This window comes from Balaenoptera borealis (genome assembly GCF_965194805.1).
Source record: "Balaenoptera borealis genome assembly, chromosome: 10".
Taxonomy (NCBI): domain Eukaryota; kingdom Metazoa; phylum Chordata; class Mammalia; order Artiodactyla; family Balaenopteridae; genus Balaenoptera; species Balaenoptera borealis.
In genome coordinates this window covers 104,768,014-104,793,946 of record NC_138874.1, presented here as the reverse complement: position 1 = coordinate 104,793,946, position 25,933 = coordinate 104,768,014, and the positions used below count along the sequence as shown (strand labels likewise).

Genomic DNA, 25,933 nt, shown 5'->3' with positions numbered 1-25,933 from the left:
TCTTTTGGTTGGAGCATTTAATCCATTCACATTTAAGGCAATTATCAATATGTATGTTCCTATCATGATTTTCTTAATTGTTTTGGGTTTGTTTCTATAGGTCCTTTTCTTCTCGTCTGCTTCTCACTTAGAGAAGTTCCTTTAGTATTTATTGTACAGCTGTTTTGGTGGTGCTGAATCCTCTTAGCTTTTGCTTTTCTGTAAAGCTTTTGATTTCTCCATCGAATACGAATGAGATCCTTGCCAGGTAGAGTAATCTTGGTTGTAGATTTTTTCCTTTCATCACTTTAAATATATCGTGTCACTCCCTTTTGGCTTGTAGAGTTTCTGCTGAGAAATCAGCTGTTAACCTTATGGGAGTTCCCTTGTTTGTTGTTTGTCTTTAATTCTTGTCAATTTGATTACTATGTGCCTCGGCATGTTTCTCCTTGGGTTTATCCTGCCTTGGATTCTCTGCACTCTCTGGACTTGGGTGGCTATTTCCTTTCCCAAGTTAGGGAAGTTTTTGACTATAATCTCTTCAAATATTTTCTCAGGTCCTTTCTCTCTCTCTTCTCCTTCTGGAACCCCATAATGTGCATGTTGGTGCATTTAATGTTGTCCCAGAGGTCTCTTAGGCTGTCTTCATTTCTTTTCATTCTTTTTTCTTTATTCTGTTCTGCAGCAGTGAGTTCCACCATTCTGTCTTCCAGGTCACTTATCCGTTCTTCTTCCTCAGTTATTCTGCTATTGATTCCTTCTAGTGTATTTTTCATTTCAGTTATTGTATTGTTCATCTCTGTTTGTTTGTTCTTTAATTCTTCTAGGTCTTTGTTAAACACTTCTTGCATCTTCTCTTTGCCTGCATTCTTTTTCCAAGGTCCTTGATCATCTTCACTATCATTATTCCGAATTCTTTTTCTGGATGGTTGCCTGTCTCCACTTCATTTAGTTGTTTTTCTGGGGTTTTATCTTGTTCCTTCATCTGGTACATAGTCCTTTGCCTTTTCATTTTGTCTATCTTTATGTGAATGTGGTTTTTGTTCCATAGGCTGCAGGATTGTAGTTCTTCTTGCTTCTGCTGTCTGCCCTCTGGTGGATGAGGCTATCTAAGAGTTTTGTGCAAGCTTCCTGATGGGAGGGACTGGTGGTGGGTAGAGCTGGGTGTTGCTCTGGTGGGCGGAGCTCAGTAAAACTTTAATCTGCTTGTCTGCTGGTTGGTGGGGCTGGGTTCCCTCCCTGTTGGTTGTTTGGCCTGAGGCAACCCAGCACTAGAGGCTACAGGCTCTTTGGTGGGGCTAATGGCAGACTCTGGGAGGTTTCATGCCAAGGAGTGCTTCCCGAACTTCTGCTGCCAGTGTCCTTGTCCCCATGGTTAGCCACAGCCATTCCCAGCCTCTGCAGGAGACCCTCCAACACTAGCAGGTAGGTCTGGTTCAGTCTCCTATGGGGTCACTGTTCCTTCCCTCTGGGTCCTGATGTGCACACTACTTTGTGTGGAGTCTCTGTTTCCCCCAGTCCTGTCGAAGTCCTGCAATCAAATCCCACTAGCCTTCAAAGTCTGATTCTCTGGGAATTCCTCCTCCCATTCCCAAACCCCCAGGTTGGGAAGCCTGGCATGGGGCTCAGAACCTTTACTCCAGTGGGTGGACTTCTGTGGTATAACTGTTCTCCAGTTTGTGAGTCACCCACCCAGTGGTTATGGGATTTGATTTTATTGTGATTGTGCTCCTCCTACTGTCTCATTGCGGCTTCTCCTTTGTCTTTGGATGTGGGGAATCTTTTTTAGTGAGTTCCAGTGTCCTCCTGTCAATGATTGCTCAGCAGTTAGTTGTGATTCCGGTGCTCTTGCAAGAGGGAGTGAGTGCACGTCCTTCAACTACGTCACCTTGAACCAATCCTTTCTAACTATTTTCTCCATAACACTGTCTATACATACAACCAATGTTATATGTTGGATGAATTGGTGCATTGATATATTAAAATTGAATCAATAACTGGTAAAATTCTATTTAAAAAAATCAACTTTGTTGCTTGACTAAAATGCTCGTCACTTTTTAAAAACAAAACTGACCAGTTAGTTGTGTTAAATTGGCTTGTGGACAGAGCTTAAATGTTGTGTTCACACACTGTTGGGTGCTGTTCAACAAAGGGGAAAGTTCAGTCTCTGGAGAGAAATATCTTTATTGATTACTACACCAACAGCAATTACACTGAAACAGAGGCTAGTGAGTAAGACTTCTAAGTTCTTATATAACCTGATGACAGATAACTGAAGAACACCACAACGTGTGCCCATTCTGCTCCCACACGCTAGACATTCTGTGAAGTTGGACCATCACTACTATAGTTAGTGCTCACCTTCTCGGTTCCACAGGCACAGTCCCTGTCCCACCTGAAACGTGTGCTGGGGGAAATCAACAGCAAACCAGCAAAGAGTCCGGGACCCAAAACTTCTCCTCCTTTACTGATGTAATTCATGCATTGGGTGAACAAATCGTCCTCTATGTTTTATAACCCAATGCACACTGTTCCTCCAAGAGCAACAATTCAATGATGGGGGAAGTTTTTAAAATGATATTCTACCTTTACATGTGTTGTTATTCTTAAATTTCAAGATTGGTTCCAAATCAGAATTTAAAGGGAACTTAACCAGAGTGATATATTGAGATCTTGAGAACTAAAAATTTCACTGCATATAGCACTGAGGTTTGATTCATTAAAAATTCATACAGTGTTGTACAGTAGTTTGTTGATTATTAAGCTGTCACTGGATGACACAATATGCTCATTCTTCCACTAGAGGGCAGCTTAATAAATAATATATTAAACTCAAGTAAGCAAGGCTTTCCACAATAAAAAGACAAATCAAACTTTAAGAAACATGAATGTATTAGGGACAATCAATGTACATCATAAAAACATATAGATCCCTAATGACAGCATTATATGGTTGGGAAGAATTATGAACACACAAGAAAATCCAAATTTTATTTTTAATTGATTGATTCACCCATCTATCCACTCATTTATATATACATACCCTCACCTAATTAGCCGAAGGATTTCAGAATGAGAAAGCAATCTCAGAAATCATACATATGATCTTTGTTTTATAGGTGGACATGCTGGGGCCCAAAGTGAAATTATTTGCCTGAGTTCACTGTGTTAATTGATTCTGGAATCAGAACCAGACCTCCAATTCACAATTCCGTGCTCTACATTCACTACATTAAATTTTAAGATATTTTGAAAGTTCGAAAAGAAATAACCTTCTGTTTCTGAGATTTCAGAAAACATCATCTGCATTGTTGGTACAAAATAGTATGTGTCCCATATTCCATTTGTTTTCTACAGTGTTCTTTTTCCAACTTGTGTGTTTTGGACTCCTTGGGCTTGTCTTTCTCTTTGTGATAACCAATAGAATTACAGTTTTTGCCCTTGAAAATCCACAAGGCTTCGTAAGTGCTGGTAAAAGAAACCTCTGCAAATAATACAGGAAAAATGTTGCATTTTCCCCTGCAGCTTCGGAGAAAAAGCAAATGGCATTGTGTATAATGAAAATGTTAGTCAAACACCTGGACTTTAGATGGTGATGTTATATCCCATGAAAGTAAACCTCATCCTGTGAAAGGTCTAATTTTGACTGGTTGACTTAAAAATGTTTTGTTGTGGAGATAAAATTTAAATTCCTTTCTGCTTTCCAGAAGCTACAAGTGTGCATATCTTTTCATTTTAATCCAGAAGGGAATCACTAACACTTCCTTTTTCTCACTCTTGCATGAGGTATTATGATTTGAATAGAATTCTTATTTAACCAAAGAGCTTGAGAGTCTTAGCTCATATTAATGAACAGCGTCCAGAGGCATCACCTGCTGCCCACATGCTCTTCAAGGTAAAAGTCTGGGAAAAATGGTGTTTCCCTTACTTTTAAGTGGTATTCTCATCTCCACACACAAATCTCTAGCCTTAAGTTATTTTAAATTTTAGGTTTGCTGTGGTTATTTCTAAATGATGGATTGAAGTTTGGTAATTGCATCTGTCTTCATGATGCATAGGCATTGCTCTGCAGTTGATGCCGTTAGGACCACTGGACTGTGTCTTACACGAGCCCAAGATGAGTGGATTAGTCATGCTCTGGTTAGCATCATCCTAAATCTATTGGGCATGGCCTTTGCTCCCTCTTCCTGGGACCCTCAAGGAAATTATTGCTCCTCTGGCCACAGTTGACAATCAGTAGATCCTTGATGAATAGATGTATGTGTGAATGTTTCAGAGAAATGTCAGTTCTGTTTCTCCAGGACCACAGGTAATGGAAAAATAAAGTACACTGAATTCCAAAATGGAATCTCTTATAACAGTATGTATGGCAACCACAGAATTAAGAAATGAAAACCTACGGCTCTCTCTCTTTATCATTATCAGTGAGTGAAGGATGAAGGTGTGAGAGTAGTTGAGTAAGCTGGCTCTTCTCTATGCCACTCTCACCCCTGTGCCTGCTTCTATCACAGTCCTTGTCATGATGTATTATAATCAAGGATTTATTTTCCTGTGTCCTCTGCAATGCTATGTGTACCTCAAGAGCAAGGACTATCTCTTGTTTTTCATATACCCTATGACTTAGCACAATGCCTGGCACATAAGGGTAACGCAATAAATGTTTTTTAAATGAATGAATGAAAAAAAGCCTCCGAAAAGAAAAGAAAGATATATGACTCTGTAAAGGTTAAATATTTGCAAAACTCAAACTTTGAAAATGGACTGTATATGGGACAAAACATTTACCAAAATTCTTGGCCCAGTCTATATAGACATTCAGACATTCTCTCATATTGGAGTGAAATCTAATAGAAAGACTCCACTCTCCTGAGTATAAGACTTAAATCATTTAGAGCAGAACTCTTAGAGAATCATGTGTAAAATAAAGAAGCCCATCTGGTATTATAAGTATGTATTTGAGGGGAAAAAAATAACAAAACATAACACAAAACACACCTATCATTTTTATTACACAATCTGCAGAAAGTAAAGATTTTTGAAATCTTTTTGGCCAGAGGGTATATGAAAAAAGATTGATTTTCCCAAATGTAGGAGTAAAGACCCCAGGAGGAACATAAGATTTTTATGTTTATCTAACATGAGCTTAGGTTTTAAAAGGCTGAGAAACAATAACTTGACATAAATTATACTTCTGTTCCTGAGACACACTGCTTGTTCTGAAGAGCTGCAGAGTCAACACAACCTGATGGCTCTGTTAAGCAGGGAATTTCTATTTTTCACTCTGATCTGAGGAGCCTGGGGAAACAGACACACAACTCCACCAGGTATCTGAATTTTCCTCAACTTCTGCAGGAATATTTATGATCCACCTCCTCCAGCCCTAGCCATAGTGCAGAGTTCAATGCCTCTTCTGTAATTGGATCTTTACACAATTTGCCCCTTTCCTCCAATCTTCCTGGAGCACAAACCCTAGTAAACCTTCTTCAAGTCACCTTTCTCCTCTTAGCCTGCCATTTAGCAACTAGATTTGAAGCCAGTCAGTATTTTGTTTTACCTACAACTCTAACTGGTATTACCCTTTCAAATTTATAAAGTGATTACATACATAATCCTTTGAATGAATAAAAGATCACCAGTTAACTTGAGAGCTGTAAGTAAGGTGCAGAAATTACCCATCTCACATGGAGGGGGTCAATCCTCACTGCCCAGCAGACAGGAACCGGAATCCCATCAAGTGTCCCGACAAAAGTACTAGTTTACAGGAAATACACAGGAGAGAAGAATGTACTAAATGATACCAAGGGGATCCCATCAGTTGAATGTGAGAAATTTTACAGGACAAGTAACCTGGTTTATTTAACAACTGGTGTGGAAGAAGGGGGAGGGGTACTGTTATAGATGAAAAGAGACTTAGGGACATGTTAATCATATGCAATTTGTGGATCTTGCTTGGATCCCAATTTAAACAAACCAACTGCCGTAAGAGCTTTTTCAGACAATCTGGGAGATTTAAAAACAAATTGAATGTAAGATGATATTAAAGAATTATGGTTAATTCTTTTGGTTAACCTTAAATTCATTTAAAAATTATTGTTAAAATAGATATTATGATTATGTTCAACAAATTTATTGTTTAGAGATTCATACTGATGTGTAAATGGGAGAGATGGTATCACACGTAGGATCTGGTTTAAAATAGTTCAGCAAAAACAAACAAACAAAACAAAAACAGGGAGTGTGTGTTTGTGGACACACTTATAGAATTGGCAAAATCTGAAAATCATTTAACTCACTGACAAGTTCTTGGGAGTTCTATTTAACCAATTTCTCTGCTGCTGTGAATATTTGAAAATTTCTACAACAGAAAGTAAAAAGAAAAAACAGTGCTGAATTCTGTTGAGGGATGGAATAAATGAGTAAAACTTCCCATTCAGCTTCGTACCTGGCAGTCACTGGAAACGTGAGTGAGAGCTATTTTCAGGTCAGATGAGACTAAAGGGGAAAACAGGGTTGAGAATGACTTTTTTCCCCCAATGGGAGAGACTTAGACTTTAAAAAATCTAAAGCAATGAGAGCTTGAATGTGCAAAGGAAAGAAAATGTAACCAATAGGATAGGATTCCCAAGAAGGCTAGAGAGAGTGAGATCCAGTGCACAGAGGCAGGCATTGGCCTTGGGTGGGAGAAGGGGCAGCTTCCTTATTAGAAAGAAAAAGGATAAAATGGATGCAGCTGTAAGTAATTGACATGTTTGGATTAAAAAGAGGAGAGATTTTCTCTCTGATGACCTCTGTTTTCTGTATAAAGTAAGTGGAGAGTTTGGGGTAAGAGGTGTTAAAAAGCGAAAAACAAACAAATAAACAAAAAACCAAAAAACAGGTAGAATTTCAGGACAGTGTTGATGATCAATTTATAGTTATACATGTCTTCTCTGAGACATGACTGTCCCAGTAGCCCTCAACTATTTGAGTGCTGGCCTAGAGGAAGAGGAACACTGGGTGTGCTCAGGTTGAGGTTTTGCCCAACAGGATGCAAAAAAAGGGAGTTTAGGGTGTTAATAGGCATTATTACTAAACTAAATTATCATGCAACTTAAGCTGGGTGTGAAAGGAAATGGGTTGGTGGGTTTCAAGAAAGTAGAAAGCTAATGGAACAGAAGTCGCAAGGTCTGAGAAGTTCACTCCGTCGGCCTGAAGGGAAAGCAGTTGTGGTCCAAGAGGGGGATGCTTCCATGTGCAAGTTTAGAGGAGGGCATTTGTGGGTACTGTGATGATGAGGTACGAGTGTGAACCGATGGCAATGGGCAGTGGAGAAAGTGATGGCTAATGGGATTGGAAGTCACTTTTCAGCATTAAGGGCAGTTCGCTCAAGAAGCAGAAGAATTTCCTAACAGCCTTTGCCCCCAATACTCTGCTATAGTAACGCAGGGCACTCAGAGAGCAAGGGAATCATTTTTTTAAGAGCTTTCCTAGGCAGCAATACACACAGAAAATAATGTTGTCACCTTGAACTTTCAGATCTGCCTGGATAGCTCATGCACTATTTTTCATATGACATTCTTATAATGCAAAAAAGGGGACAGATATTAAGAACAATGGGACAGAAAGTCTATAGTTTATTAAAATAGGGTTCCCAGAAGTTAAGTGAGTCCAATTTGTCTTTTCAAGCTTAGAAAGAGCCAGCCCAGAGACACCTCGAACAAGGAAGCAAGCCAGGACACACAGAGCCTAGGGCAGCATCCTGATTCATAATTCCTCCTCCCAGTTGGCAGCCCCTCCCGAAAGGAAGAAAGGCTGAGCAGAGAGCAGTGCAGGCTCGGGGCAGCTGCTCTAACAGGACGTTTCCATCCCCCAGAGCCATGGGCCAACTCCACTGCCAGGTTGCTCAGGAGTACTGGGGCTGTGATGCGGTTACTCAGTAGGGTTCAGACCCTCCTACAGGGCTCTTCGTGGCCTCCCTGTTCCTGGGCTGGCGCGGGCCTCAGGCTGATATGGCACCAGGGAGGTAGGATGCTCAGCCGGATCATGCCAAACACAGCCTTATCTCCTCTCCTCCTTCCACTAAGCCTTGCTCTCCAATCCACCTTCTATCTCCTCCTTGCTCAGCGGGAGGGTCACCCCACTTTGTTCTCTGCTTTCTGCCACAACTCAAGTTCATGTACACCCATGGGTCTCTTCTTAAGGTTCAGTTGGCAACAAGGCACAAGGAGAATCAAGAAACCCTCTGCAGAGTATCTGTCATCATTTCTTTTCAACAATATTCATAGCACAGTGCTATGGGCCAAACACTGAGCCCAGTGATGGAGAACAGAACAAATAAAAACACTCATCTTTTATTTTCACTGGATGAGGACAACTGAATTAGACGAAATTGAAGCAAAATAAAAGAAAAAACACAAATGACACATTTAAATATTACAATATTGTTATTATAAACACAAAGGGTTAGTCAAGGGCTTTAGAAATGAAATGCTGCTTTTAGGTTAAATAAAAATTTGCAACAGGACCTTCAAGGCCCAGGGAGATGAGTAATTCTGTGGTAGGGGGTTTCTAGAAGAAGGGGCTGATGATCCTCAGGGCCCATTACTAACTGATACATACATCATAGATAAGTTCCAAAATCTCTCTTACCTCACACACTCCCTGAAGACCAAGGAACACCTTGCAAATACTAATGCGTTCTCATTAGTTTTTATTATTAATCGATAGATGTATCAACCCACAGGGTTATCATCTACTATACATCATGAACTATAGACATAATTTGCCTTAGCGAGGTTTAACAACATAGTAAATATTCTTCAAATCATTTTAGAACAATGATTATTCCACCTGGAAATACTCTAAATGTACTTCAAACACTCAACCAGACAGAGGCTCATTTTCTGATGAGTTTACATCACCCTACTTGTAACACCTCCTCTTATTCAGGGAAATACTAACTCAGCTCTATTTTGTCACTGATACCCAGAATCCCAGGGCTCAGTCTGGTTTTAAGGGACAGATAAAAGCTTGTCAATAAGAAAAACATTCTATATAGAAAAAAGGCAACTGTACCTTTCTATCTCATTTACAAGGGCCAAGTTTGGTCTGGATACCAGCTTAATTTTTCCATTGCTCCCATTAAATAAATCCATCGAGATTATATCTGGAATTAGCATGGTTTCAGGATCTGGGCAATATTAGGTCCTACAAGGTTCTAGCTACAGAAGGCAGATCTGAAAAATTTAAAGGGGAAAAAAGAGGATATTAATATGATTCCAGGGTAGGTGGGGTGGAAGACATAGGTAGGTCTTCTAATTTAATGAGTAGTAACTATTTTATAAACACTTTCACAAATATAGTATTGGTTTCTTAAATAATTTTTATTTCCTTTAATTGCAAACTTTCAAGGGCACAGATTTTTATACTATTTTCAAATTTCAAATTATATATGGATTTTAAATGTCATTTGTAAAGTTTAAACTATGTTTGAAAGGGCAGAGGAAAAAGTAAGACTTACTCATATCCATATTTTCCAGATATATCTATCACCATTTCTGCTCCCAGCTTATTCTGAGAATGTTCAAATGAAAGTTCCTTCCAAATGAACTCAATACTTGCAATGTTTCCAATGTTAATGTCTGCATCAATTAAATTTGTATAAGTCATGCCTGGTTTCAGTGTTCCACTGTAAAGAGAAAAATAAAACTCATAAGCTTGCACTGGGTATTCACAATGCTGAAGTTGAAGACAACATCTGTGTGTACCATGGAAGAGAAAGTTTCATTTCCTGGCATTTGCTTATAGTAGATTTATTCTTTCCATTCACTTTGGTCAGCCTCTCAGAATAGCATGAGTCTGAAGCTTGAAAAAAGGGTGAGGTAAATGCGAAGCTTGACTAGGTGATTTTTAGGGCAGGAGTACTCCATAATAAAAGATCTGGTCTTGGCTCTGTGGCATCAGAAACTAGATTTTATTGACACCAGGAAATGATTAAATTACCAATGATAGACTAAATTCACACAAAACTCATATAAGAACTAGAAGCCTGTTTATCAGCTCACAATGGTGAAATGCTTCCTTTTTATTAACCAAGATGTTCTCCTACCCTTTCCCTGGTACCTTCTTCATCTGTATGAAAGAATTGGGTAACCAAACTAATGATAAAAAAGATATTTTGGTGAGTGTGGAAATAGAGCAGAGAGAAGTAGATTGTCTTGAGACATAAGGCATATTTTATGCATGCCAAAATTAGAGCAGATGAGATTTCTTTATTGCTGCTATTTCCTTATTCCTTTGTTAATGTATTGTCTGTCTCCTCTAACTGGAAGGTAGGCTCCATGAGGAGTCAAAGGCTCCTACCTTTGACTGTCCCAGCACATATCATATATCTGTGGGTACTACTTAGAGAGCTTATTAGAAATTTGGCAATTTATATAAATGTCTTAATTTGCATGGAATCTATAAAAATAAAAGAGATCTACCCAAATTTGTATAACATTAATGGACTGGATTAAAAATATATTTTGTTTCCTGTCAATTTTTTCCCCCTTGCTTTATTAGTTAGATCTGTATTTTCATGTTATCATTTCCTAACGTTTTCTGCTTGTAGCTGGAACTGTAGATATTATGATTTCTATTTTATATTTGGAAAATATATAGTAAAAAGAAAAGTTAACTATAACAAGATAGCTGGTGGTATTGTAGGAAAAGAAAAGACTGAGCCTTACTGAGCCAGACGAACACGAGAACTGAGTGCAGCACTGTTACCTGCCAGGTCCTCGTCCTTACCTGCCTGACAACCCCAAACTCCCCTGTCTTCTCTGTTGTTCCACCTACACGGAGAAATATGCTTCCTTGAGTGACATTGTTTCCATCAAGTTTGACAGACAATTTGTGCCTCCAACCTGGAAATAAAGAGAAAGAAGGGTTAAAAACACACGGAAAGCATGACATCCTGGCTACTTTAATGTAAATACAACTTTCAAGGTTAAAGTGGAACAGGGCTGTTCACGTCCATGAAAAAATACAACTTTATATAGCTCGAGTGAATTTGGTGAGAAATTACATTTTAAAAAACATAAACATTCACATTTTGATTTTGTAAATGTAAATAGCTTAACAATATTTTTTAAAGAAAATTCTTTAATTTTCCAGACATTTTTATAACTTTAAGAAAATGTGTGTGTCTTTTCTCATCCATTAAATTTGTATTCTGTGGCATGTATGCTTTCTGTAGCCAAGTTTTAATTTGCCATAGTTTGACAACTAATCCAGAAAAAAATCTAGAAAACCTATTGAGCAATAAGGTCTGTGCTTTTAAAATGAATTAGAGGCAAAGTAAACTGTCCCTTCCTCTCCTGCAGGGCTATGTACTAGGAATGCCCAGCCAATACAGGTCTGGGTCAGCACAAAGCCTGTCAATAGGATAAATCCCTTGCAAATGGTCAAGTGTAACTTAAAAACATCTAGAGTTAAATAGATCATTTATTCTGAATTCTGAAATTGTTGTATGCTTAATAACACAGAAAAAAATGCAATTCTTCATAAAATTGTCTGAAAAGCCTCTGAAAGGGGAAAAATTTTACTACAGAGAATTTTCAAACTGTGAGTTAATCATTGCCAAAGAGCTCCCTTTCCCTCCCCAGCCCATTCCACTGCAGTATGGCTCCCACTGTCACCTCTCCATTGAAATCCCAAAATCTGCAATGACGGAATTGGTGGCTCACCCCTAGGGCCCCTTTGGGCCCCTGTCTCATCTGACCTTTCAGCATATTTGGTGCAGTGAATCCCTCCCTTCCTCATCATCTTTCTTGCCCTAGCTCCCACACAGCTTTATATTTTCTCTCTATTCATTCCTCAGTCTCCTTCACAGGGGCCTCTTTCTCTGCTCTCTTTCTTCTCATTTGACACAGTCTTCTTGGGTAATTACATCGTCCACTTTCATAGCTTAGATTACTGTCTAAATGCTTAAATCTGTAACTGTAGACCACATCTCCAGAGGCCGAGACCCATATCTAACTGTACACGCCCAAGTCCTAAGGGCATCTCAGACCTAACATGTTACAAACTGAGCCATCAACTTACTCCAAAACAGCCTCTCTGCCTGTGTTACCAAGTTCAGCAAATGGCACACCATCCACCCAGCTAGAATCATCCTTGACTTCTCCATTTTCTGCATCCCTCAAATCCATTCACCCAGTTCCTTTTTGCTTCTACCTGCCCAGAGATAAAGCCCAAACCTCCCACATGGAGCACAATTTCATTATTTGATCCAATTTACCTCTCCTACCTTGTCTCGTGTTACCTTCCTCCTGGCCTCTACAATCCAAGCAGGGGGATCTTCTTTCAGTTCCAGCTCTCTCTTACCTCCAGGCATTTTCATATGCAGTTCCTTCTACCTGGAATACTCCATTTCCTTCTCCCTCTTACCCACTTTTCAGGAGTCAGCTTGGAAATCACCTCCCCTCAGAAGGCTCCCCTGATCTGGTTGCAGAAGTTCCTCCTTTGAACATCTCCCAAAAGAAAGTTTATTACTCAGGATTGAAACTGATTTTTTTTTTGTTTTGCTTTCACCCTGGCCTAAGCTCACTGCACTGTTCTTCACTGCGTCCTCGGAGTCTGGCCCAATGCCCACTTATTTAGTAGACACTCAGTAAAAACTGTGGAATTTTTAAAGATAAGTGCCTTAAAGCATTACAATAAAATTCAGCTACAATACTTACGGGCAAATGGGGAAAGAGTCCCTGTGTTTAAAAAATAATACGATCTATTAGGCTCCATTTTTTTGAGGGGAAATCTATCAGCAAAATGACCCATCGTTGGGCAACCTTCCTTGCGACAAAGGAAGCAATTTCCCTGGTGACAGAAAATAAGAGGTAATCAGAAATGTTCACCTTCAATAAACTCAGGATGTATTATTAAACTATCAGAAATGTTTGGAATCTAAATAAAGTATATATGCCTTTAAAAATGACTAAGTTGCCTAACAGACCACCCTGCCTGTTTGCAAAAACAAAACTTAATAAAACAAAAACAATTGAGGGAAAAGAAAAAGGGCCTGTTAGAAAAATTAGTAAATGATATGAATAAACAATCCACAGAAGACGAAACTCAAATAGTCAATAACTATGTAAAAAGATACTCAATCATACTAGTTGTCAGGAACGTGCTAATTAAAGCAACATACAATTTCGTATTCAGCAGATTCACAAAAATTAAGACAATCGGCAATACCAAGCATGGGTAAGACATGGAGTGGGGAATTCTCATTTGCTTCTTATGGGAATATAAATTAACAGACATTGCAGACAGACATTTGGTAATGTCCAATAAAGATGGAAATGCACATAATGCTTTGACAATTTCACTTCTATTATATGTCATAAAGAAACTTCTACACAAGCACATAAGGCAATATGCAAAGGGGTTCATTGCAAAATTGCTTTTAATAACAAAAATTGCAAACAACCAAAATGCACATTAGTAGGAGAATGAATAAATAAATTGTGGCCGATTCCTACAAAATAAATACAATAGGTCTATAAACATCAATGTAGATCTTAAATTTATAAAATTTAATTTAAAAACAAATTTAGAAAGATACTTACAGTATGATACTATTTATATGATATATGTATATTGAATTGCTTCGAAGTCTGCCTTAGGGAAGGGCATTAAGGAAATGTAAGGTACTTCAATTTTATCTGCATGTTTTAAAATCTAAAGCAAAACTAAAACATTAACTTAAAAAAATCTGGGTAGCAGTGTTGGAGTATTTTCTATTTTAGGTTTTGAACTTTTAGATTTTTAAACTATGGACACTTAGGCTAGGACTATAGTAAAGCACCCCATTTAAAGCTCCATTTTTAATGAATAAAAATACTAACAACATAACAAGGGCTCATATTTACTGAGTGCTTACCATGTGCAAGGCACTGTTTGAAGCACTTTATATGCATTTAGGTCAATTAATCGTTACAAAGTCCCTTATTATTATAATGCTTTTAGTTTCCTTATTTAGCAGATCAGGAAACTAAAGCCCAGAGAAGTAAACAATTTGTCCAATGTTGCATGTCTATCAAGTGATGGAGCAAGAATGTGAATCAGACAGCCTGGCACTAAAACCCCTCCTTATTTTATTTTATTTATTTTTTAAAAATTTCATCTCATTTTTTATGACTGTTGGGTAAAAGTACAATAAAACATGTCAAGGAAATTGACTTGATGTTCTCTAGTTTGTTGCCATAATTAGCATCCATGTGGCACAGGAGCCTATGGTTCTCCAGTTTAGCAGATTGAACCCCACTAACTCTGAATCCACTGTGACTCTGAGAACCTGCTTCCTTCCACCTGCCTTTGGTGTAGTAAATGTCAGGATCCATTTAGCCATTCAGAGCAGCATCTGGAGCTTGAAGAAGGTTTTGAGGAAGTGCCAGTGGTTGGATGGCAAGCTTTCCAAGAACAGCAGTTCATCAGCCACGATATGAGTAAGGACAACTTGCTCAGGAAACTGAGAAGACAGCCTGAGGGCTCACTCACCGTGCCCTGTAAAAGGAGGGAAATGTTTATTCCTGTCCCAACACTGTACTTATTCACAAAATGCTATTACTTACAACACACCTCGGCTGGAAACCCCACATTTTTCTTCCCTGATAAAACAGGGGGTAGGTCACTAAAGCACAAGCAGGAAAATCTTTCCACCTCCCACTACAAAACAGATTTTCTTTCTCCTTTTCATAATGATAACCAAATGAAAAATATGTTCAGCTCAGATCTGGTACCACGTGCTTTATGACTCGAGCAAAATCAGATTTGGTATTTTGTAATGTATTGATCTGCATGGAGCTCCTGTGAGCTATCTACGCCTCAGTTCTGCTCTGTATAAATAATTAAATTTTAATAAAAATAATTTTCATGTTCCAAGTAAATGGTAATATGTTTCATTGTAGCTATTGATTGGTTCAGGCTTCTCGGGGTATCTTTGAGGATGACATTTAAAATATATACACACAAAAATTTTTGCCCTTTTAGATAGCAGCATCTAATTATGGCATAACAAATGGCCAAAAAAGCAAAATTGGATATAATTCAAAAGAGCCAAAACAACCAGAATACAAATAGTTGGTTTAGTTATTTAAGCCCTCCAGCAACCCCAGTTACTGTTCAGTACTCAGCACAGAAAGAATCTATTATTTCCCAAAATGGCAGATGCATTTTTTTGCTACATACTCAATGCTCTAATTTTTAGTTGGTTGATCATGCTTCAAAAAATGACTTGCTAATTAAATTACACTGCAAAACGTTTTACTTACTGCTTTGAAATATTTGTAGGATCTACAAGGATAAGTAATAAATGCATCAGGATTGAGAATGCTTTCAGCATAAAAGCGATGACTTCGGGCATGGTTGCAATCAAAGAAGGAAAACACTTCTGTGAAAACAATTTCCAATTAACTGGTAGCAATGAACTGATTAACTGATAGTATGAACCATTTCTTAGAAAAAGTAATTTTAAATGATAGTTTTTTGACTTGGGTCTAGGTCACCAGACCTTGTGTGTAGGCTTAGATATTCCACATTTATCAATATTACATATCATTTTCTTGTACGAAAGAATTCTTCGTGTGACTCTAAAGGGACATTCAGTCAGGATAAGTAAACAAATGCAAATGTAGGTGACTGTGCTCTGACACTAGTATCCCCAACACTTCCCAGACCTCGGATGCAAGCACTTAGAGCTTTGAGTATCATTGTGCACATACCATCTCCGCCTTAGACCAGTTAATTCTCTGTCTCCCTGTTTCTGCAGGAATGACTGAACTCCCTCCTATTCAGTCACAGAACAGCCAGCAAGGTTAAGCAGTGCACACCTTCAGCTGAGCTTCCAGGTGAGACAGGTGGGAGGTACTGTAAAGAATGCTACAGACAAATTAGTTTTGCCATTGTCAGGCACAACATTACTGCCACTAATAGGATTATTGCAATAATACATAAAAGTTCTAAGTACATTTGTGCATTCTCAAGTTATCATAGCATTCCAGTCATTTATACTCTCTTTTCCTTACATAAAAACATTTTTACTCTTTGACATGGACTATTCTTCCAATGACCTACCCAGCTTGGCTGACTTTTGAGAAACCAGATTTTGGTTTTAGTGTATGTGGTAAATCACTTATCTATAATTGTGGCCTCCAAAGAATCACTCCTTCCTAGGTCCTCACCCCTTTGCAATATCATGTTACTATTCTTCCCTTCAGGAGATGGAGTTGTTTTTGTTTTTGTTTTTTCCCTTCTGGGTTGGGGTTACAGGCTAGTCTTGTGACTTCTTTGACCAATAGGAACTGACACTGTGCAAGTCAGTGGAGGAAGGGCCTTGGTCTTCAGAGACCTTCCAGCATCTACTCTTGCTCTCTTGGAACCCAACCTCCATGTTAAGAAATTCAGGTTAACAGGCTGGGGAGAGAAGCTCTGAAGGATAACAGACCACTTAGAGAGGAGAGCTAGTGCCAAGACCCCAGACATGGAAGGCCATCTTGGACCTTCCCACTCAGCTTAGCCCAGCCCAGCTCCCAGCTGGATGCAATCACATGCATTCGCCCAATGGACACATCACAAAGCAGAATCTCGGCAGAACTCTGCCTGCATCTTGAGGCTTAGAATCATGGGCAATAAAACCATTATTCTCTTAAGCCACTACGGTTCATTATGCAATAGATAACTGAGACAGCATAACTTCAGAAATGCAACATAGCAGAGATAAAGAATTGGCATCATTTTTTTAAAAGGAGGACTTCTCTTACATCAGGTTTCTTTACATACAGATTTATATTCATAACTAATTGTGATTTAGACAAGATGGTTCATTAGAATATTGGGAGCTATGAACCTTAAAAGTAAATGGTTTCTTAGTAATAAGTATAATGTAAAATAGAATATCTTGAAGCTTAAAAGTCATCTAAAGACTTAACATGAATGATAAATGTGCTTTTAATCCAATAAAGTTGTAGGAATTATATCTCAAAATGATAGCTTATGATAAATGTATGTTTTATTTGAATTCATTCTTTTACAGAATTTCAAGTGCTCAGTATATAACACTTAATATAGTTATGTAAAGGAGTCTTATGATCTATATTTTATCCTAATAGAACGAATTTTAAATCATAATATGGCAAATAGTGAGAGAGATAAGTTTTATAATAGGCCTTTTTTGAATGAATTTTGCTTACCTGCACTAGGTAGAATTGGCTTTTAATTCTCATTTTGAGTATCTGTAGTTTCACCAGTATTTTTTTAAGTAGTCATTGCAAACAGATATTTCTAATTACATTTACTCTTTCAGAACAGCTATTAAAACTTTGTAACTTATCTCTAGTGAAGAGGAAATTCGAGTTACTCTCAATGTCACGATCTGTGTATCTTTCCTCTACAACAGCCAAGTGGAAGATAAAATAATTACATCATCTAGCTATTCTGACCACACGGGATCAGGTGATGGGATATTTAGAATCATCCAGATATTTATGTCATCATACTTTATATTACTGTGCATTATTATATATTATGTATGATATATTTCATTATTTACATGATGATGATGTGTAGAGATAGGGAGGAATGGAACTCCCAAATAAAAACTTTTTGGTGTCTTTTAACTAAGTGCCTTATAGATATTAGTATTATTATTATTATTGGAAACCACTTTAAAAGGTTAAATATTATTTGTTTAATTTGTGATTAATTTAATTTGTGACTCAGAGTGATTCTGTTAAAAGGCAGGTCAAACCATGTCCCTCTCTGCTCAAAATCCTCCCATGGCTCCCCTCTCACTTGGGTAAAAGCTGAAGTCTTTACTACAGTCCATAAGGTGCTGTATTATCTCCCTCTGCCCTGTTCCTTCTCTAACTTAATGTCCTACTACTCTCCTGTCTTTCACTTCATTTCAGCCACAATAGGCTCCTCACTGCCATGAACTTCACAGGCTCCTGCCCCAGGCCCTTTGCATTTGCTATTCCCACCCCTCAGCCTGGAAGGCCTAACTGGCTAACTCCTTCAGGTCATCTTTTCAGTAAGGACCTCCTGGCCACCTTATCAAAAATCTCCTTCCCCTATGTCACCCCCACTGTCATCAACGCATCATATTCCCATTACATGCTTTGTTTTGTCTCTTAGCACTTATTCTATTTTTGTTTTTCTAGCAAATTAGAATATTAGCTCCATCAGGGAGGGACTTCTGCCTTTTGTATGCATTCCTACATCTGCTATTCCTAGAATAATGCTTGGCACATAGTAAGCACTCAATACATATTTGTTGGATGAATACATCCTCCTTGTTCCTACTGAGTGAGCACAACATGCTAGACATTCTGTTAGACCCTGGTGTTGCAAAGGTAACTAAGATGTGGACCCTGACCTTGCAGATCTCACAACTGCTGGGAACTTCATACATGCAACTGTGTTTTGGGCTAAAATATATTTTTATATTATATTATATACAAAAGGATATGGATTCTATCCAAGCAGGGAGCTCACTGAATTTATAACAGCAGTCCTCATATTTTAGAAAGTATTTAGCTTCCTTGTAAATGTTGAGATCAAATTTAAATAAAGGTGTAATTAAATCTTCACATCCTGGCATGTGCTTCCCTCCATTTGGGTAAAAGTCAAGGTGACCACAAGCATTTATAGTTCCAACACCTGAAATTTTAAAAACCAGTATAAACGCTTCTAAAATTCTCCTCCATGTTTCAGTGTAGTTTCAGTTTGTGTTAAAAACTTACCAAGCTCGAAGAGGAAGCGAACTTCATTTGTATGAATAACATCAACAGAGTTGGCATCTGAGGGGTCCAGCCTGACTTCATTTGGAGTGTTGTGGAAACCCGGCCCAGTTGGGTCCAACCCTAGGAAAAAGCATAATGTGTATTAAACTAAGACATACAAAAGTACATTGATAGTACATGGATAGTGTTGTTATTTTGGAAGGATAGATGGTGAATGCAAGGTATTCTTTCTTATATGATTTATGTAGGTCAAACACCACTCAGCATGAGGGACAGATACATAAACTGTAGGGTCTGTTTACATTTATAAATGCAGGGTCTGTATATACTGCAACGTCAGATTCCTACACACAAGTGAGGCTGTGTCTAGACAATGCCAAAATAGCTAACGAAGTCAGACAAGTCAAGGTGGCTATTCTAGGATCTGTACATGGAATACCATACATATAACTAAGGTTATGGATTGTAGACCATCTTAAAAGCAACATTTATATGTAAAAATATAAAAATAAAAGATGAGAGCTCTTCAAAATGTAAAGATGGATCTCAAAGCAACACAGTTAAAATAATAGAATCATAGTCCTCAGCTAAGGCTCACTTAGTTCCATTCGTTATATGACAAACAAAAGCCTGAAGCCCAGGGACGTGAAGGGACTTGACAAGGCCATCATATGTTAGGTGCAAAATGGACCAGGAGCCTGGTGGCCAGACTCTCAACCCATCGTCTGCTGTTCAAATGTCTACTAAAACAAAGGTAAGATATCTCGGGTCTTTAAAATGTTATGATCATTCACATAACTCCTCATTTACACATTTGACAATTATTTATCAAGCACTTACTACGTGCCAGGAACAGGGTTCAGCACCTGGGTACAAGGAGTAAGGTCTAGCCTTGTCCTCCAGGAGCTTTCTGTTTGGTGGGGAAGGCACTACAATGCAGTGTGCTCAATGCTGAGACAGGTGAGCACAGGTGTTATGCAAGTACAGAGAAGCAACATGTAACCCAATTTTGGGAAACTAGGACTTGCGTCTGCTGGAGATGAGAAATACAAGCAGAGATGTGAGGGAATCGAAGGCCAGCCAGGGTGAAGATGGGGTCAGCAGCATCCTGGGAAGAGGATAGAGAATATACGTGACCAACAGGCGAGAGGGTTAACCACATTTGGGAAACTGTAACTAGCTTTCAAGGGCTGGTGCGTAGAGTTTTAGAATTTGGTGAAAGACGAAGATAGCATTTTAAGCAGGAGCCAGATGTAACCTGAGCCACGATGAGTTTGGACATGACCTGGTTGTCGATGGGCAGCTCTTACAAGTTTGCAGAAGGGAAGATTTACGGTCAGATTTGTATTTTAGCAAAGTCTCTTTGCTGTTCAGTGGAGACTGGGTCCCAGAGTGGAGAGGACTCAGAGCTGAGCTGCAGCTGACCCTTGGGAAAATGCTGCATGAGTGAGAAATGAAAGTGCCACAGTTGTGGGGTGTGTATTACTTCAGCACAACAGCCTGTCATACGATTCAGGTTTTGTTTCTATTTTTCTGGTTAATATAAGTATGGAGAGAGAAATGACAGAATGAGAAGAGGAGAGGAGAGAAGAGGGGGCCTAGGATAGAACCTTGAAGAATACCAACGAGTAAGGGAAGGCGAAAGAAAAGGCACCTGCAAGGGAGCCTGGAAAGAAGCTGTCAGACAAGAACAAAGACAACCAAGAAGATGGGGAACCACAGGAGCCAAGAGGAGAGGGTGTTCCAACAGCACAGAGGGGCCAGCGGGTCAAATTCTGCAGAGGGGCCAAGGAAGATAAAGATGGGGAAGGTCTGGGAGAGTCCCACTAAAAAGTCAGAGTGCAGGGAAGGGATACAATTAAGTATCATCCTCAAAACCCTAATTCATAGGGTTCACTCTGCAACTTGTTTTTAGATTTAACAGTGTATCCAGGGGCAATATTCAAAATGTTCACAACTGCAATGGCATGGGCCTTAAACAAACCAGTTCAGCATTGCCAGCTGCGCTGGGTGAGCAGGACCAGCATCAGGGCTCTATCTCATTCTGTGTATTAGTTGGTATGGAACTGCAAAGCATGGAATGCGTCATAATTCAGTCAACCATCCCCGACAGGTGGACGATCACAGCTTCCATTCCTTTGCCACCACAGATAACGCCACGGTGAACACCCTTGAACGTGGATTTACACACTCACACTTTGGAAGCATGCCAGGTTTTGGTTTGGGGGAGTCACATTTTCTCCTGTCTTACATTTGCTTCTGTGACTTCCTTTGGCATTCAGATACTTGACATTTTGTGCATAAACAAATATGTAAACAAACCCAAGGCCCTTCTGCAGGGCTGACTTACCAGTTATCCTTCCAAGGCCTGGTCTCCTTGACCCAGCTTCCCCAGCCAGATGAGCTCCCAAGCTGTGGCCAATCAAATGCACTTTAGAAGGGGAATATCCAAATATTTTCTGATAGGATTTTTTCAAAGGAAAACAGAACAACTATTTTTAAAAGAGCAGGTAGAATGGTTGAAATAGGCTTAAAATGAAAAAGGAGCTGACATGTTTCTCCCTCTCACACCCCGGATGGGGACTGGTAAAGTGACAAAGCGACCCCATGTTCACCTCCATCCTTATCCAGCTGAAGCAGAGAGCATCAGGCGGGCTGGAGGAATACCTTCTGTCAGAGTTCTTCTCCCTGTGCTGAGGGGCCTCACAGTCCTCGGGAACAGGAAGGAGAACAGCCCAGTGACCATGTCTGTGGCTTCCAGCCCGTGCCCATCCCTCCTGAGACCCAACCCATCCAGCACGCCCCCAACACAGGTCAAAGGCAGCTCACGCCCACACTATTATCCACCTTGCCTGTGTCTGTCTTCTCCACTTTAAGGCAACTCTAGCAAATGTCTGGGATGACTTTGGCCTCCAGAAAAAAATTTTAAGACTATTCACAATGAGACTATGTGGACTGAGAGTTTACACACACACACACACACACACACACACACACACACACACACAAGCACAATCAACTTAATGGGGAACAAAGGAGCAAACATTTTTAGTGTCAGCAGTTTCAGGCTCTCTTCATAATAGTGAAAATCATGCAGTTGCCTTCACTTGGATAAATCTGTCATTTGATCAAATCTTCTATTTATTTTTTCACCAGTAATGACAGTATTATGTGCTGCATTATGAAGAGTACTTTTACATGTGAATGGCTGCCCCAATGGCTCTTGTCGTTAGGGGCCCTGTCCTCCACTGCTGCCACCATTGAAAATCTCTGCTTGCTTTCTTATCTTTCCCTACAGACTGTGTCTGATATTGGTTCTCACCCTCCTCCCCTTCAGCTTTCTCCTCCTCCTTCCCCATCTACCTGCAACCCTATTCCAGGCACCTGCTTGCCGCAGGGCCAATCCTAGTGTCTTGTGATAAAATGACAGAAAAGGGGGCAGGGAAGAGACTCCTACCTGTTCCTTAGCTGCTCCTTCTGCAGGTCTGGCTCCTGAGTTACTCTCGGGGGCTCCAGGCTCCCTCAGCCTAGACCTTCTCCTGCTCTTCACCTTGGGCTTCCAAGGGGGTGAACAATTCACTGAACATTAAAGTCAGCCAACACTTTCCTCTTCAGTTCAGCAAAATCTCCTCCCAACTTCCTACAAGCCACTCCTATTTATTTCCTGGACCCTTAAGAGCCCGAAGTTCAGGCCTCAAGATCAAGGAAGAAATTCACAAAAGCTTAGGACTGGTTTTTCTCTGAAGAGGCGATGAATCTGATTTTATCCTTTGTGGACAAAGACTCACTCTAAGTTCCTCCTTGTACTCTAGTCTACCCTGACAGAGTGGGAAGAGTAGACAGAGAAGTGGGGTGCAGATGGAGAAGTGGGTGCAGATAGAGAAGTGGGGGGCAGATAAAGTGGGGTGCAGATAGAGAAGTGGGTGCAGATAGAGAAGTGGGCGCAAATAGAGAAGTGGGGGGCAGATAAATTGGGGTGCAGATAGAGAAGTGGGGGCAGAGGAAGGTGAGTATCTGGCTCCCCGACCCTTCTCCAGGCTGTTTCCTAACTGGGCTCAGTGTTCTACACCACCTTCCCTGACCCACCATCTAAGTGAGCTGCTGCCCCTGTTATTCCCCCTCCCGTTGCCTTGGAATTCTCCACAGCACTGTTTCCACACGTGGCCAGAGCAGAAACTCTGTCTCACTCACCATGTGCCTTCAGTGCCTGGAACAGAGCCGGGACCACAGCAAGTGCAGAGTGAAATAGTTGTTGGATGGAAGGAGTGAACTCTCCTTAAGAATCTGAAAGCATCATAAATCTTTAGATTTTACTTCACTGCATTTCACGGTGTGAAATTACTTTCTATTATGGTAGAGCATTTGGAGATTTATAAACGTCTCAAAGTATATCCCTCATAAATAGCAAAGTCTATTTTATTCTTTTAGAAAACGTGTAGGTTAAAGGGTCATGCCTGGACTGGCCCATGGACCTAATTCACTGCCATAGAACCCAGTTTCTGTTGGAAAATGCACTTCACATTCTACACAGATAGCATCCATAAGGCAGAAACAGTTTCTTCTCTATCATTAAGGATAGGTTTACAGTGTGATGAAAATGAACAAAGGTGGTCCTACCCGCTGACTATGGCAGTAAGCTTGGGGGGTAGGGAAGGATTTGGTGAAGCGCCTGTGAAGGGACACTGCCACCAAGTGGCACTTTGTAGAACTACAGGCACTTCTTTCACAAGAAGTAACTTCCCTCTTTGGCTATCATACACCAATGCTTATTATTTGACATGTTCAGTATATGTGTAAACTAATAAAAAAGAACATAGAATTACCCCCAAATTCTTGGTGTTATGATACAAAGTCAGTTAAATATAATTTAAATAAATCAACAGTTCTTACCACAAGGACATCAATAACATAAGCCACCTCAGCACCAACAATGTGGAGATTGTTTACAGCGTGGATATATTGCAGCAAACCATTAATCCAGTCTAAATTAATGCAGTTCACATCTTCTACTTTTAGGAACACCTAAAAAGATTTATTGTAAGTATTAAAAAGTAAGAATTAAAGAAAACCAAGGTGCCTGAACAACTGATTTCACAATAAGAAATAACATTTGCAGGTATTGAGAACCTACTACATGCTAGGCCCTGTCCTAACCCTTTTACATATATCAACTTAATACTCATTTAAAGAGAAGGAAACCTAGGCACAGATAAGTTAATTAAGTTGCCCATGACCACAGAGCTAGTAAATAGAACCATGATATGATTTCAGACAGCCCGACCTTACCACACTATACACACTTACTACGTTAGCAGTCTATTAACCTTGGTATAAGAGAGGAAAATTAATTTCATGGAGTGAACTTGGAAATGTTTTCCTTAAATTAAATGAGAAATTTATCATACCACTCAATCTTTTGTCAAAGATGAGAATTTACCAAAGAATAATTATAAAAATCTTCCATCATAATCTGTGTGATTCATAATAAGTGAAAATAAATGGGAAATGGGTAATTCATTTGAGGCCTTGGGACATGGACAATGTGAATAACTGAATGGAGAATTTCCATGAATACATTAGTACCTGGCAAAGTACATTCACATTAAACATAAAGCTTTCATACTAGTGTAAAGAAGCTTTTATTCACATCATACATTGCACATGTCTTGCTGCCATTGCCATCTGCTTTCCATCCAGGTATGTTGATATGGGTGATCTTGTCTGTTCCGAAGTGTGAGGCTTGGATAGTTAAATAATTAGCTGCACTGATTTCCTGTTTCAGGTGAAAAGAAATTAAGGTAAAATAATTGAAAATTATTTACTATTTAGTAAAATTATTCTAAATTTGCTCAAAAGTCTTCCTCTAAATTTGATTTTAACAGCCTTCTTTAATACCTTTTTATCAAAGAAATAGTTACTGCTACATATTGCAAAAGTACCAAGAGATTATTAATGCATTACAAAGTGCAATATACAAATTTAATCATAAAGGAAATAAACATGTTTGGTTTTGAGGCAATGTTTATAAGACAATGTTGGGTCAGTTTCAATCAGAATTTCAGTAAGCCTTACTTTTGTATAGTATTTTTCAGTTGTCAATATAATTCATGAGAATTACCTTATTGGAGACTTAGAAGCATGCTCCAAAGGTGGCAAAATAGATTGTCCACCACACTTTATGAATGAGGAATAGAGGTTAGACTTTCACCACATGAAATACAACAGCCTATTAAAGATAATTTTATGGGATTATGTTAAATATTGTTTTGTATTTCTTGTACTTTGTTGGATGGTTTTATAACCAAACTCTCAAAGACTTATAGAATGCTATGAATTTAAGTGATTTTGTTATTAAAAGAAAAATTAAAAGTCACAAGTATAAGCAATTCTCTTGAGAAAAAAATAAAAGCTCTAATCAGCAAATAGCAACTTTGCCAATGGTACTCCTAAACTGAAAAGCAACACATTTAGATACTTATGAAACTGAAACGAAGAGCCTATTACTAGCTACCTGTGTTTAACAGTATATGCAATTAATCATACAACTTACTGACTAAAGTTTCTCCAAGACTGTAAGCAAACGATTATGAGAATCCTAAGTTGGTTTACATGGTAATAATTATAATACAGATAAAACTCATGTCTACCTATGTTGCAGGTACTCTATAGAGTAGCACATTTAACCCTCTCAACACTGTGAGGTAGGTACTAACTTTACAAATTAGGAAGGGGCGTAATGAGAAATCAAGTCACTTGTCCAATAGTACTGCAGCTAATGAGTCCTAGAGAAGGATTCAAACCCACGTGGCCTTTCTCTGAAGTCATGCACTTAACCACTGGGCTTTCAAGTTGTGATCTGATCATACTGACAGGATGCAGAGCAGATGTGGGATTTGTGAGGCAGGTAATAAAATTAATTGTATTGGGGCTTTTTAGGAATCACTTCTCTGCTAAATAATCGAATCCAAGTACAAAGACATTTGTCCATCTGTGTAGCTAAAAGAACTCGATGCTTATTTCAACTCCAGCTGGAGCCCTTTAAACACCTACTATATTCCTGTTTCTACACCAGAAAAACCAATTTTGGAGAGGCAATTTAGTAGAAAAAGTTTGTCTAGTTTTCCCCTGTCACAAGAACAGTTTGAAGAAGTGGGACCTCGAGCAAGAAGCCTCAAAATGGAAATCTGCCAAGT

The 25,933-nt window shown here is 39.1% G+C and overlaps 1 protein-coding gene across 1 annotated transcript in view; it reads right to left on the bottom strand.

Annotated features, from left to right (window-relative positions):
- Positions 1–378: 378 nt before the first annotated feature.
- PNLIPRP3 (pancreatic lipase related protein 3) overlaps positions 379–25,933 on the bottom strand; it is a 62,244-nt gene continuing 36,689 nt past the window's right edge. Inside the window, 12 exon segments of the mRNA XM_082407856.1 lie at positions 379–9,175; positions 9,179–9,194; positions 9,479–9,646; positions 10,754–10,865; positions 12,684–12,816; positions 15,273–15,391; positions 18,493–18,657; positions 18,741–18,860; positions 21,091–21,199; positions 23,631–23,762; positions 24,395–24,417; positions 24,420–24,513. Of these exon segments, the coding sequence (XP_082263982.1) occupies positions 9,131–9,175; positions 9,179–9,194; positions 9,479–9,646; positions 10,754–10,865; positions 12,684–12,816; positions 15,273–15,391; positions 18,493–18,657; positions 18,741–18,860; positions 21,091–21,199; positions 23,631–23,762; positions 24,395–24,417; positions 24,420–24,513 (1,236 nt within the window). The 3' untranslated portion in view covers positions 379–9,130.